Raw genomic sequence first — 14,257 nt, 5'->3', positions numbered from 1 at the left:
AAGATGTAGAGAGAAAGAGAGGGAGAGAGAGGTAGGGAGAGGGAGAGAGAGAATCGCAGTGGTTGGAAGGTTTTCAGTCAGTTGCATTTGCGGTACTCTGACACTGGGGGCAGCACATCTGGTGTTTCAGACGCGACGCCGTGGCCCGTTTCGTAAAGATACCGTGTGTGTGTTGGACTGACGGAAAGACCGTTTTCCTTTGAGAAACTGATTTCTACTGTCACGTCAAACACGAGAATGGCGGTGTTTTACGGAGCAGCGCTGTAATCACTCGTTTGGCTATCTGCAGTGCCCCGATGACCACAAATAAGTTGCTTGCTGAGTGAAACAGTAATCAATCCGTTTACTGAGGCTGAAAAGCCAGGGATCTAGCCGACACGCTTTTGATGATTAATAAAACTATCCGCATGCCAAATGTCTTATTGTAATTTAAGTGAAATGCTGATATGCAACTCCACACCGCTACTGAGACATTCTTATCAGAAGGTACACATAAAAGATGAACTCGTTCAAAAGCCTGTATAATGAAATTGTGAAAATAACCACGAACCATGACCTATAATTTCCCCGTCTCCTCTCCACCTGAAGTGAACGTCTCTGGAAGATGCTGATGTCACTGAAAAAATCTTTCCTCGATTCACTGTCATCCTCCTTTGGAACAGCAGTAAAACAAGCCGTTATTAACTCGGCTGAATCGGAGCTGCGAGCGGCATTGCTCCTTAATAGGAGACAAGTGGTAAATTAGCAAGCACAATAGCTGGTAAATAGTCAACTATTAAAATAAGTAAATAATCACAATGATGCATACCCTCTCCTGCAGGCTGTTATTAGCCTACTTTAGTCGTGGGTATGAAGCTAGCAAAGTCACCTAGCAAGCTACTTAACATCTGAGTTAACTCAGTGTGAGTCAAGGCCAGGGCAGGAGTGGGTGGCTGATGTGGTGAGAGTCTGGTGTGCACTGTCGCTGCGGTAACACCTGTTTTCGGTGTGAATTTTGAAAGGTTTGTGAACACTGCTGGAGACAGATCCCTCTCCCCGCTGCTCGTAGGGTTACACTTTCAGAGCCTCATGGTAACCATGGAGATGGAGGCCAGGTGCACCAATCATGGGGACGGTTTCTGTAGTGCGATGGAGCCAAACATCAGAGGAACGGATCAGAGGGTTCCCCACAGGGACGAAATCATGCAGTTTCATCAGTCAAACTACACCTTCACACACACACAGACACACACAGACACACACAGACACACACAGACACTCACTCACTCACTCACTCACTCACTCACTCACTCACTCACTCACTCACTCACTCACTCACTCACTCACACAAGAGAGCCAATGCAGAGGCCTTACGTACTAAGACCCAATGCAGAGGTGTTACGCACTGAGACCCAGTGCAGAGGCGTTACGCACTGAGAGAGAGCCAATGTGGAGGCTGTTTGTGAAGCTGCTGTTCTGCCCGCTCGGCTCTCTGCTTGCACACTGCTTGTGTGAGAGAGAGAATTAAAGAGCAGTTTTGTGTAATTAAGCTGACTGGAGTGATGTCAGTGCTGAAGCAGCAGTCATTACACCTTGTTATGAACTCAAACACTCCAAAGCCTTCCTCATGCTTCCATAACAGCCTGGAACCTGCTCCAAACTCATTTAATTACTGCCTCTGCTTTCCTCTGTTCTTCCTGAAGACCTGTGTGGCTGCCTACCTGTCTGTTCCACAATCATTTTACATCCCCTACAGTCACAAATACTTCTGTTTAAAAATGTTAAATAACTGGAGCAGAGAGCGTTATTGCAGTGTGTGTGTGTATGTGTTTGTGTGTGAGCAGCAGTGTATGTATACACTCCTTTATTCAGCTACAGCAGCAGGAATAAACACACCCAGCCCCTGTCACACCCTGACACACCCCTGCCACGCCCAGGCACACCCCTGTCACACCCTGACACACCCCAGCTACGCCCAGGCACACCCCGGTTTTTTCTCCGTTTTCTTCCCCCAAACCCCCTCTTTCCCCTCTGTCTGTCTCTCCCTCTCTCTCTTTCTCTCTTTCTCTCCTACTCTCTCCCTCACTTAACTCAATCCAATTCAAATGAGCTTCACTGGCGTGATAGCAAACTCCTGTGCAGCTATAATGGAGGGCATTGAAAAAGATTCTGAAAATTAGTGAGTGTTTTAGTGATGATAATGATGATGATAATGACACAAGAGTCCCAATAAAACAATGAAAAATTAAAAATTGTCTCTCTTCTCTCAGTCTCTTACACAGGTCCTTGCTCTGCCAGGGCCAGAGTTAGGAAAGGTATTTTTGTGTTAATGATAGAGGATAAAAACTCACTGAGACCCTGCTGACTGAGACTATGCTGAGACCCTGCTGACTGAGACTCTGCTGAGACCCTGCTGACTGAGACTCTGCTGAGACCCTGCTGACTGAGACTCTGCTGAGACCCTGCTGACTGAGAATATGCTGAGACCCTGCTGACTGAGACTCTGCTGAGACCCTGCTGACTGAGACTCTGCTGAGACCCTGCTGACTGAGACTTCACTGCTACTCTCATTACTGCCAGGATCACTGGACTTTCATCTCGCTGGGAGACACCTGGGAATTTCCCACAACAGGCCTTTTGATGTCCACCAGAGCAGGGCCTGTCTATTGTTTGCCTAGTGCTGTTCTTACTTACTCAGCTAGCCTGGAAAAAGCCAGACTCTGTGCTATATTATCCTCTATGCCAGCGTTTCTCAACCCTCTCCTGGAGGCCCCACTGCCCTGCATGTTTTAGATCAGTGTTTCTCAACCCTCTCCTGCAGGAGCCCCTGCCCTGCATGTTTTAGATCTCTCCTTGCTCCAACACAGCTGATTCAAATGATCAGTTTGTTATTCAGCAGCTTCAGGAGTTCATAACGAGTTGATCATTTGAATCAGCTGTGTTGGAGCAAGGAGAGATCTAAAACATGCAGGGCAGGGGGGCCTCCAGGAGAGGGTTGAGAAACGCTGCTCTATGCTGCCGAGAGGCTGTTTTCCAGCAGCATCTTCTGTTAATATTTACATAGATTTCAAGCTCATCTAAGGCTGGTACGATCATAGAGGAGATATGGAAAGTTCAGAGTGAGCATTGTAATACAATACAGTAATTACAACAGTTAGAAATTAATTGAGCGTGGAGTGAAAAGTGTTTTTGTACTGTGTTATGAAACTAGTTGTTCATTTTGCAGGCCAATTGATGGGTTAGCTTTAGATGCTGTGTGTAATATAGTGTATTATAGCAACATAGAGGGTATGAGTGATTGCTTTCAGGGTATAATTTAACCTGAACTGAATGGAATTGGAAAGTAGACCAGTGATTTGTCAACTAAAACTAAGGAGATTGAAATGAATCTAAATGTGACCAAGCCTAATATGTGTTTTTGTCAAAAGACTAAGACTGACGGTAAATTTAGTCAGGTGTGCCTCTGTGTGTGTATATGCATTTAAGAGGTGTGTGAATGTAAGTGTGTCAGAAAGCATCATTTTTCCATCTATGAAACATTGCATATATCAGGCCTCTCCTCTCTTTCTTTCAGGTGAAATTAGGTATGAATTGCTGTCTGTAAAATAACTCACCTTGTGCATTTTGGTGGCTGGAGTTCCTCTCACAGCTACAGGTACTCAAGAATACTGCTATCAGAGTCCTCACCTGTAACAAAGACCACCTTAGTCCTGTTCTTTCAACCCCCAAAGGCCCTTTAAAATCCAACAGTTTCACCGCTAATTTGAAAATCTTCCCTGTCCCATACAGAGCTGTTGGGACCACAGTGTGTGGTGTCCTGTCTGAGGGAGACGGGCAGGGCCTGTCGCTGTGCCTCCTGTCTGAGGGACACGGGCAGGGCCTGTCGCTGTGCCTCCTGTCTGAGGGACACGGGCAGGGCCTGTCGCTGTGCGTCCTGTCTGAGGGAGAGAGCAGGGCCTGTCGCTGTGCATCCTGTCTGAGGGAGAGAGCAGGGCCTGACGCTGTGCCTCCTGTCTGAGGGACACGGGCAGGGCCTGTCGCTGTGCGTCCTGTCTGAGGGAGGTGGGCCTGTCGCTGTGCCTCCTGTCTGAGGGAGGTGGGCCTGTCGCTGTGCCTCCTGTCTGAGGGAGGTGGGCCTGTCGCTGTGCCTCCTGTCTGAGGGAGACGGGCAGGGCCTGTCGCTGTGCGTCCTGTCTGAGGGAGACGGGCAGGGCCTGTCACTGTGCGTCCTGTCTGAGGGAGACGGGCAGGGCCTGTCGCTGTGCCTCCTGTCTGAGGGAGACGGGCCTGTCGCTGTGCCTCCTGTCTGAGGGAGGTGGGCCTGTCGCTGTGCATCCTGTCTGAGGGAGAGAGCAGGGCCTGACGCTGTGCCTCCTGTCTGAGGGAGAGAGCAGGGCCTGACGCTGTGCCTCCTGTCTGAGGGAGAGAGCAGGGCCTGTCGCTGTGCGTCCTGTCTGAGGGAGACGGACAGGGCCTGTCGCTGTGCGTCCTGTCTGAGGGAGACGGACAGGGCCTGTCGCTGTGCGTCCTGTCTGAGGGACACGGGCAGGGTCTGTCGCTGTGCGTCCTGTCTGAGGGAGGTGGGCCTGTCGCTGTGCCTCCTGTCTGAGGGAGAGAGCAGGGCCTGTCACTGTGCCTCCTGTCTGAGGGAGACGGACAGGGCCTGTCGCTGTGCGTCCTGTCTGAGGGACACGGGCAGGGTCTGTCGCTGTGCGTCCTGTCTGAGGGAGGTGGGCCTGTCGCTGTGCGTCCTGTCTGAGGGAGACGGGCCTGTCGCTGTGCCTCCTGTCTGAGGGAGGTGGGCCTGTCGCTGTGCGTCCTGTCTGAGGGAGACGGGCAGGGCCTGTCGCTGTGCCTCCTGTCTGAGGGAGACGGGCAGGGCCTGTCGCTGTGCCTCCTGTCTGAGGGAGACGGGCAGGGCCTGTCGCTGTGCCTCCTGTCTGAGGGAGAGGGCAGGGCCTGTCGCTGTGCGTCCTGTCTGAGGGAGGTGGGCAGGGCCTGTCGCTGTGCCTCCTGTCTGAGGGAGGTGGGCCTGTCGCTGTGCGTCCTGTCTGAGGGAGACGGGCAGGGCCTGTCACTGTGCCTCCTGTCTGAGAGAGGTGGGCCTGTCGCTGTGCGTCCTGTCTGAGGGAGGTGGGCCTGTCGCTGTGCGTCCTGTCTGAGGGAGGTGGGCCTGTCGCTGTGCCTCCTGTCTGAGGGAGGTGGGCCTGTCGCTGTGCGTCCTGTCTGAGGGAGAGGGCAGGGCCTGTCGCTGTGCGTCCTGTCTGAGGGAGGTGGGCCTGTCGCTGTGCCTCCTGTCTGAGGGAGGTGGGCCTGTCGCTGTGCCTCCTGTCTGAGGGAGACGGGCAGGGCCTGTCGCTGTGCCTCCTGTCTGAGGGAGGTGGGCCTGTCGCTGTGCCTCCTGTCTGAGGGAGACGGGCCTGTCGCTGTGCCTCCTGTCTGAGCGAGGTGGGCCTGTCGCTGTGCCTCCTGTCTGAGGGAGGTGGGCCTGTCGCTGTGCCTCCTGTCTGAGGGAGGTGGGCCTGTCGCTGTGCCTCCTGTCTGAGGGAGACGGGCAGGGCCTGTCGCTGTGCCTCCTGTCTGAGGGAGGTGGGCCTGTCGCTGTGCCTCCTGTCTGAGGGAGACGGGCCTGTCGCTGTGCCTCCTGTCTGAGGGAGGTGGGCCTGTCGCTGTGCCTCCTGTCTGAGGGAGGTGGGCCTGTCGCTGTGCATCCTGTCTGAGGGAGACGGGCAGGGCCTGTCGCTGTGCCTCCTGTCTGAGGGAGGTGGGCCTGTCGCTGTGCCTCCTGTCTGAGGGAGACGGGCCTGTCGCTGTGCCTCCTGTCTGAGGGAGGTGGGCCTGTCGCTGTGCCTCCTGTCTGAGGGAGGTGGGCCTGTCGCTGTGCGTCCTGTCTGAGGGAGAGAGCAGGGAGAGAGAGACACTGTGTGTGTGTGTGTGAGATGTGAGTTTGTCTCAGTGTTGCAGTGAAATGTTCTCGAAGGTTAGAGGTTTAGAGCAAGGGACAGAGAGAGAGGGAGGAAAAGAATGTGAGGGAGAAGGTGTAGAGAGAGAGAAGGGAGTTGGGATTGTTGTTGAAAGCAGTGTTCAGTGCCATGTGGGACAGAATGTGCTGTGGCCTACAGAGGTCGCAGTTGAGCGCCAGGGAGAAAGCTGTCTCAGCCTCCTGCAGTGATGAGCTCTGTGATGCTGCCTCAGAGAAATCCATTCAGCACAGGGAGATCCACTCAGCAGAGAAATCCACTCAGCACAGGGAGATCCACTCAGCAGAGAAATCCACTCAGCACAGGGAGATCCACTCAGCAGAGAAATCCACTCAGCACAGAGAGATCCACTCAGCACAGCAAAATCCACTCAGCACAGAGAGATCCACTCAGCAGAGAAATCCACTCAGCACAGGGAGATCCACTCAGCACAGCAAAATCCACTCAGAGGGGGAGACATGAAAGGAGGAGAGGAAGAGAGAGAGAGAGGGAGAGGGAGAGAGAGCGAGAGAGAGGGAGAGGGAGAGGAAGAGAGAGAGAGGGAGAGAGAGAAGGAGAAAGAGAGAGGGAGAGAGGGGGAGAGAGAGAGAGGGAGAGAGCGAGGGGGGGAGAGAGAGAGATAGAGACACGCAGAGAGAGGGAGGGAGAGGGAGAGGGAGAGAGGGAGAGAGAGGGAGAGAGGGAGAGAGAGAGGAAGAGAGAGAGAGGGAGAGAGAGAAGGAGAGAGAGAGAGAGATGAAGAGAGAGAGAGAGAGGGAGAGAGAGAGAGAGAGGGAGAGGGATGGAGACTGACAGACCTTTAGTTTGTATGCAGGAAATGTCTCAGGAATAATCCTTGTGCAGGTGTGTACTTTATTCAAGAATATTTTATTTCATTCAATCTTCACTTTTCACAAATACAACTTTTTCATTCAGACAACAAATATGTTTTTGTTGTGGTTCTTAAAGAATAACTGTACAGTATATAAAATCAGTACCACAGGCTCTATACACTTTGGAGGAGAGAACGGTGAGGACGGGAGGGGCAGCAGGAGAGAATCTGGCAAAACCTCATACTGCATATAGTGACGGAGATTACAGCCTGTAACCTGTGTGACAGTGATTACAGCCTGTAACCTGTGTGACAGTGATTACAGCCTGTAACCTGTGTGACAGTGATTACAGCCTGTAACCTGTGTGACGGAGATTACAGCCTGTAACCTGTGTGACAGTGATTACAGCCTGTAACCTGTGTGACGGAGATTACAGCCTGTAACCTGTGTGACGGAGATTACAGCCTGTGACCTGTGTGATGGAGATTACAGCCTGTAACCTGTGTGACACTGGTTACAGCCTATTACCTGCATGATAGTGGTTACAGCCTGTTAAAACAGAACAAATGGAGTGATTGTATTGTGACAGTGGATGCCTGCTGACTGCTTTCTCTGATTCTCCTGGTATAGAAGCTCTACAAATAAATATGTGCTTCTGAGCTGAATGGTTCTGTCCCAACGCTTTGCTTTGCATTCAGAAATGTCCTCGTTTCTCAATCTCTGGGATTGTTTCCTTCCCAGAATGCACCATCTCCCAGCCTCTCCCCTCCCTCTCCTCTCATCTTGTCTCCCCCAAAACAACAAAAAATTAAGTGAAACAAATTTAAAAAAATGTTTTCTTTAGCACCATCGCTGAGTAAGACATACACACAAACAAAACAAAAGACAACAAAAAACATGTGAGGTTAGAATAGAGTACAGCGTGTGAGGCCCTGCAGGGACCGCTGAGGCCCTGCAGGGACCGCTGAAACAGGAGCGTACCAGGCGGTCAGGAGGCCCTGCAGGGACCGCTGAAACAGGAGCGTACGAGGCGGTCAGGAGGCCCTGCAGGGACCGCTGAAACAGGAGCGTACCAGGCGGTCAGGAGGCCCTGCAGGGACCGCTGAAACAGGAGCGTACCAGGCGGTCAGGAGGCCCTGCAGGGACCGCTGAAACAGGAGCGTACGAGGCGGTCAGGAGGCCCTGCAGGGACCGCTGAAACAGGAGCGTACGAGACGGTCAGGAGGCCCTGCAGGGACCGCTGAAACAGGAGCGTACCAGGCGGTCAGGAGGCCCTGCAGGGACCGCTGAAACAGGAGCGTACGAGACGGTCAGGAGGCCCTGCAGGGACTGCTGAAACAGGAGCGTACCAGGCGGTCAGCAGGGACCGCTGAAACAGGAGCGTACGAGGCGGTCAGGAAGAGTGGCCGAAAGGGAAGCACCGTCACACCACGACAACGCAGGCAACAGACCAGACGCACCCGCAATAAGCTCTCATCGGGAATGCTAAAGGCACCAATCACAATCAGCTTAACAGGTCATATGACTAGCAGTGTTAAATGGACCAATCGCAATCAGTATGCCATATGATTGTTAGAAAAGCTTTTACATTTTCACCAGTAAATGGTATTGTCTAAAATATTTGTATTCTTCACTAAAACATGTTTCAGATAATCTTTATTACAGAAGTTCTCTTCAGTTATGTACCAGAATCAACGTTTTTTGATTTTGCATCACAAATGGCTGTATTTACATAAGCTGTTAGAGTCCATATCTGACAAACATCAGTGGTCTTCCCCCTTTCCTGTACATTAAAATCACCGCTGAGAACAAACTGTCACTTTCCCTGCAACTGCTGCCATAATGGAGAGTCATGTGATGTTGCAACTAGCATGAAAGCACCAAGGAAACACAGAGAGAAGCATTTGCATTGGAGACCACGGCCCCCACCTTGTGGGCGAAGACTGATCTGCACACTCTCGTGTACCACATGTGAGGAAATGACGTCTCCTACAGGTGACACTCTGAGGGACAGGAGAGGTGACAGTCTTTGTGTTTCTGTGACAGAGCTTTGTGTTTCTGTGATGGAGCTCACCTTCTCTATTCTAACGCATTTCACATCAAAGACAATATGTGAGAACAGATACATTAGACACAAAACAGAAGTGAAATGATAATCTGCGGATTTCCCTTTACGAAACGCACCTCTTCCGCCTGGCTGGATTCCTCCAGTCTCCATAGTTCTATTGCTCAAGGGATCAAGGAAACTTGAGTCCCACTGGATGTTCGAAAGTCATTAAAATACCACAAACCCACCACAAATTCAAAAAATACATATAAATATTTCTTGTGGCAATGGTCAGTCTCATTTCTGTTGTTGCAGAGAGGATGTGCAGGCCTGTCTCCAGCAGGAAGTTAACCGTTGAAACAGACGGGCCCCACCTGGAAGCCAAACTTCTGGTTGCTGTTCCCGAAGTCTGTGACGGCCACGTCTACGACAGGGAGCACATCCGACCTCGGGGAGTCAAGCTCCAGCACAGTTCGCTCCTGCCCCTTCCGCGACTGCAGACACACAGAAGCCAGAAAGCGGGATCACAACACTGGATAATAACCTGCTGCTAAAGACACACACTGCTCATAGCATCACACACTCACTGTAACTTCACCTACTCAGAAATCTCACTGTAATGATTCACACTCAGAAAGCTTACAGTAACATTACACAATTATGCGGTATAGATAAATCTTACACAAAACATGAAACAACCACTAATCTATGCTGCTTCCATCTCACCACTACTCCACTCTGTCTCAGTCCTGTAACACTGCTCCACTCTGTCTGTGTGCTGTAACACTGCTCCACTCTGCCTCAGTCCTGTAACACTGCTCCTCTCTGTCTGTGTGCTGTAACGCTGCTCCTGGGCGTGGCTCTGCAGCAGCAGGCTCGGGTGTGCAGTCTCACCTGGCAGCCGTCGTACACGGCGCTGATGAAGGCTGTCTTGGGCTGTGTCAGCTCCTCCTCGTTGCTGCCGCGAAAGCGCAGTGCATGCTGGTGGCTGTGGGTGGCGCTGTCGTACCACCCTGCCGAGTTCTGGCAGGAGTAGGTGAAGGTCTGCCTGGCTGTGGCACTGAGGAGCTTCAGGAAGGTCAGCTGGACCACGTGGACAGGGTTTCCATCAGAGTCCGTGTAGGAGAACTGGTCCGGAACCAGGAGAGACATGATCAGAACCTTACAGCCCAGCGGGTCCAGACACAGGGATCACCAAGCTAAACCTGTCAGAATGCACTCACCAGCACCTCCAACCCAGTCAGCCTTAGCAAGCCAGCAACACTGACTCAGACACCAGCATGTCATTACAGTGATAAGGAGCATCACCACCGTGAAACCAGCAGCGGGTGGAGAGCGGTGCAGTGAGGGAGCAGGAGATTTGCAGAGGCAACTAAATTTAAAGCCAGGTTTTATCTAGGATTTGAACTTGCAACCTTCTGTTCCCAGTGCAAGGAAAGAGGCATGTACACGTGGGCTCAGGCCTCTGCTGCACCCACCCCCTCTGTCAGGTGGCAGGCTGGCAGCCCTGCTCACCGCACAGTGATTGGCATGCGGCTCTCAGATGAAAGACCGGTGCAGTTTGATGTGGTAATGAGGCCGGTGCAGCCGGCTCCCCCAGCCCACAGTGCTGAGACGCAGGTGTGCACCGCCACCGGAGCGGAGACCACTTCCTGCTTATTTCTCTGTAGAAAGGTTATTTTGGCATTTCTTATTATTTCAGCTATTTTAGCTTCATACTCTATATGAGTTTCTCCATGCTGAGACATGCTCGTTTCAGCTCTTTCACCACTGAGACCTCACGCACATACATACACGCACACACACACACGCACACACCCACGCACACGCACACACCCACACCCACGCACACACACACACACTGCAGCAGGGTGTAAGAAATGGGAGGTAAAGGTGGTCTGTACCTGCTTGCCTTTGCGGAACTGGCTGTACCAGCTGCCCGGCTTCTCTCTGTTCCAGGCAGCTAGTTTCACCTAACGAAGAGAGAGAGAGAGGCTGCCTCCATGGATGTGCCCAGGTGGGGTGTTCAGTGGCTGTGGAAGTGTTCAGGTTTGTGTGTGCTGATCAGTGGGTGTGGAAGTGTTCAGGTTTGTGTGTGCTGATCAGTGGGTTTGAAAGTGTTCAGGTTTATGAGAGCTGATCAGTGGGTGTGGAAGTGTTCAGGTTTGTGTGAGCTGATCAGTGGGTTTGAAAGTGTTCAGGTTTATGAGAGCTGATCAGTGGGTGTGGAAGTGTTCAGGTTTGCGGGAGCTGATTACTCACGGATTCACTCTTCTTGTCAGGAAAGAGGCAGGTTTCTCCCTCAGCTGTAAAGTTGCAGAACACCTTGAAGGAGTCTCTGTGGCAGCCTTGATTTGGGTCGATCCAGTACTCACCTGCGGCCACACAAAACACCCCTCATTCTCTGTACACTCTCACACCTTCCCAAACAGCTGGGCTTGACTGAGGACAGAGTACTTCGTGTAACAGTCTGAAAACATCTACAAATATGTAGAAACATGCAGAAAGCAGCACATCGATATGTTTAACTGCTGAAGATGTGAAGGAGATTTAGCATAAGAGCTCTAGTGACAGGGTACATCAGTGATGGAGCGGGAGTCTCCATGGGAAAGATATCAGTTTGAAATGTTACTGCTAAACACAGTGGTCATGATCAGAATGGCTGGATAATTGCTGCTGGGATATCTATGGTAGTGTTGAAATTTCTGTGGGAAATCCGTAATAGCATGGTAATGACTACAGGAACATCTCTGGTAGCATTAAAATATCTATAGTAAAAGGTAAATATTCTCTATTGAGATATCTATGGTAGTACAGGATTCTCTATGGGGATATCTATGGTAGTAAGGGATTCTCTATGGGGATATCTATGGTAGTAAGGGATTCTCTAGGGGGATATCTATGGTAGAGGGGGATTCTCTATGAGAATATCTATGGCAGTAGTAGTTAGTGGTGCTGTTTGGTGTGATGTGGAGAACTGCTCTGACCGTCTCTGTAGTCGGGGTTGCACATCAGCAGCTCCTTGCAGGTGCGGGCGGGGCTGTCGTATGTTCCCAGCGGCTTTCTCATGATCTCCACTTCTGTCTTCATGGAGGTGAGGGAGGCGAATACCTCCTCCATGCCATCAGGGTGCTCCAGAGCCTGGTCTCCCTGCAGGAAGTCTTCCTCTTGCTCCTCCTCCTCCTGCAGGTGTGCTCCGTCCACCTGAGAGTGCCTCCTTCTCTTCCTCCTGCCCTGCTGCACCGGGAGGGGCTCGATCATGGAGGCGGGGGGGCCCTGGGGGGGGGGGGAGCGTTACACACCGGCAGAGGCAGGGGGGGAAACACAGACACACTTCCTCCTACTAAATTCCAGATAATTAGAGAAACATACTTTCAATATTTTGCATTATCCCTCCTGATATTTAATAAACAGAATGATGGAGAGAAATTCTTCTGGGTGAATCCTGCCTTGTGAATGCCTGTGTGTGTGTAATTATTTATTTATAATTTTCGAAGTTTGATGGTTTAGTGTATACGTTTTTATATAAAGGAGAAAGGAGTCAGAGGTCACAGGATGAGTGCTCTCACCGGGGGGCCTGGGGGGCCAGCAGGTCCTGGATCTCCGCGAGGGCCAGCGGGCCCCTGAAAAAAGAGCAGAGAACGTCACCTATTCACCCCTCCATCTACAGAAACCTCACCTATTCACCCGTCCATCAACAGAAACCTCACCTATTCACCCGTCCATCAACAGAAACCTCACTCATTCACCTGTCTGTCTACATAAACATCACCTATTCACCCGTCCATCAACAGAAACCTCACTCATTCACCTGTCTGTCTACATAAACATCATCCATTCCCCTCTCTATCTACATAAACCTCCTTCAGTCATCCCACCACACACTGCTGTAACAGTCAGTCTCAGGCTCACAGTCAGAGAGCAGGTCTCGGATTTAACTCCACCCACCTGGTTTCCCTTTGATCCCTTCTGACCGACCGCACCCTGAGAGAAAGCGGAGGGAGATACGCACATTACATTCCATGCATTTAGCAGATGCTCTTATCCAGCACAAGACGGCAACATGAAAAAGGCATTATATTATCGCAGCCTAACTATTCCATTTAGCACTGTAAACCAAGATAAACCTGCCCGAAGGAAAGTAAGACACGACAAAGTGTGGAGGAGGAGAGGAGGGAGGGAATGATGGACAGACATGGTGGAGGGGGAGGTGCAGCCCGATACTCACAGACAGGCCTGGGGGCCCGGGAGGACCGTTGGGACCAGCAGGGCCAACCAAACCCTGACGAACAAGACACACCAGTTACAACTGGACACTGTGTGGAGTATAGTGGAGTATAGTGTGAAAGTATAGTGTGAAGTGTGTGGAGGAGCAGAGTGTGTAGAGTACTGAGTGAACCATGTGGACTATAGTGTGTACAGTATAGTGTGAAGTGTAGCACGAAAGGTTTGGAATATAGTGTGTAATAGTGTAGAGTACAGTGTGGAGTATAGTGTGTGGTGTGTAGTGTAGAGTGTGGGGTACAGTGTGTAGCAGTGCAGAGTATAGTGTGGTGTAGCGTGGTGTAGGTGTGGGGTACAGTGTGTGTGGAGAACCCACCTCGTCGCCTTTGGGGCCCTGGAGCCCCTGGTTTCCTGGGAGACCCCGGTCACCCTTCTCCCCCATCTCCCCTGGGGGGCCAATCAGGCCGATCAGACCCCCGTGGCCCTGCGGGGGGGGGGGGGGGGGGGACAGGGGTGTGTGCATGCATGTTTAATACGAATCTCAATGCGAGACACACCCTGTGCGCTCTGTAAGCTCTCCTGGAGGCATGTGCCGTATAAGAAACGAAACCTCCCGTAAACTCATCACCTGGTGCAAACAAGTTCAACTTACAACAAACAATAAACTATTATAAATAAAGTAAAATGCTAATTTTGCACTCTCCAGCTAATCACAATCCACATTCCAAACATGACTCTGCAGTGACTCTGCCCCTATGTCCCAGCAGTGACTCTGTGACTCGTCTTTGTCGTCGCAGGCTGTGCTGCAGCTTCAGGTGTGACTCTCACCTTGTCTCCCTTCCTGCCAGGATCTCCCTTCAGTCCAGGCAATCCTGGAGGCCCCTGGAGAGGGAGAAAGGGTCAAGCACAGGTCAAGCAGGGGTCACAAAAAGGTCAAAAATCACCTCTCCTGTGCGTGTGAATAATTCTCACTGCCTCTCCTGTGTGTGTGAGTAATTCTCACTGCCTCTCCTGTGTGTGAGTAATTCTCACTGCCTCTCCTGTGTGTGTGAATAATTCTCACTGCCTCTCCTGTGTGTGAGTAATTCTCACTGCCTCTCCTGTGTGTGTGAATAATTCTCACTGCCTCTCCTGTGTGTGTGAATAATTCTCACTGCCTCTCCTGTGTGTGTGAATAATTCTCACTGCCTCTCCTGTGTGTGTGAATAATTCTC

General features: G+C 51.4%; 1 protein-coding gene across 1 annotated transcript in view; it reads right to left on the bottom strand.

Annotated features, from left to right (window-relative positions):
- Window positions 1-8,544: 8,544 nt before the first annotated feature.
- col5a3a (collagen, type V, alpha 3a) overlaps window positions 8,545-14,257 on the bottom strand; it is a gene marked incomplete at its 5' end in the record, with an annotated part of 46,074 nt that continues 40,361 nt past the window's right edge. Inside the window, 10 exons of the mRNA XM_036552264.1 lie at window positions 8,545-9,313; window positions 9,714-9,947; window positions 10,724-10,792; window positions 11,082-11,194; window positions 11,807-12,095; window positions 12,389-12,442; window positions 12,768-12,803; window positions 13,048-13,101; window positions 13,420-13,527; window positions 13,872-13,925. Coding sequence (XP_036408157.1) covers window positions 9,167-9,313; window positions 9,714-9,947; window positions 10,724-10,792; window positions 11,082-11,194; window positions 11,807-12,095; window positions 12,389-12,442; window positions 12,768-12,803; window positions 13,048-13,101; window positions 13,420-13,527; window positions 13,872-13,925 — 1,158 coding nt within the window. The remainder of the gene's footprint in view (window positions 9,314-9,713; window positions 9,948-10,723; window positions 10,793-11,081; window positions 11,195-11,806; window positions 12,096-12,388; window positions 12,443-12,767; window positions 12,804-13,047; window positions 13,102-13,419; window positions 13,528-13,871; window positions 13,926-14,257) is intronic.

The sequence above is a fragment of the Megalops cyprinoides genome, chromosome 19 (genome assembly GCF_013368585.1).
Source record: "Megalops cyprinoides isolate fMegCyp1 chromosome 19, fMegCyp1.pri, whole genome shotgun sequence".
NCBI lineage: Eukaryota > Metazoa > Chordata > Actinopteri > Elopiformes > Megalopidae > Megalops > Megalops cyprinoides.
The sequence above is the reverse complement of the archived record's forward strand: the minus strand, read 5'-3'. Positions and strand labels throughout refer to the sequence as shown.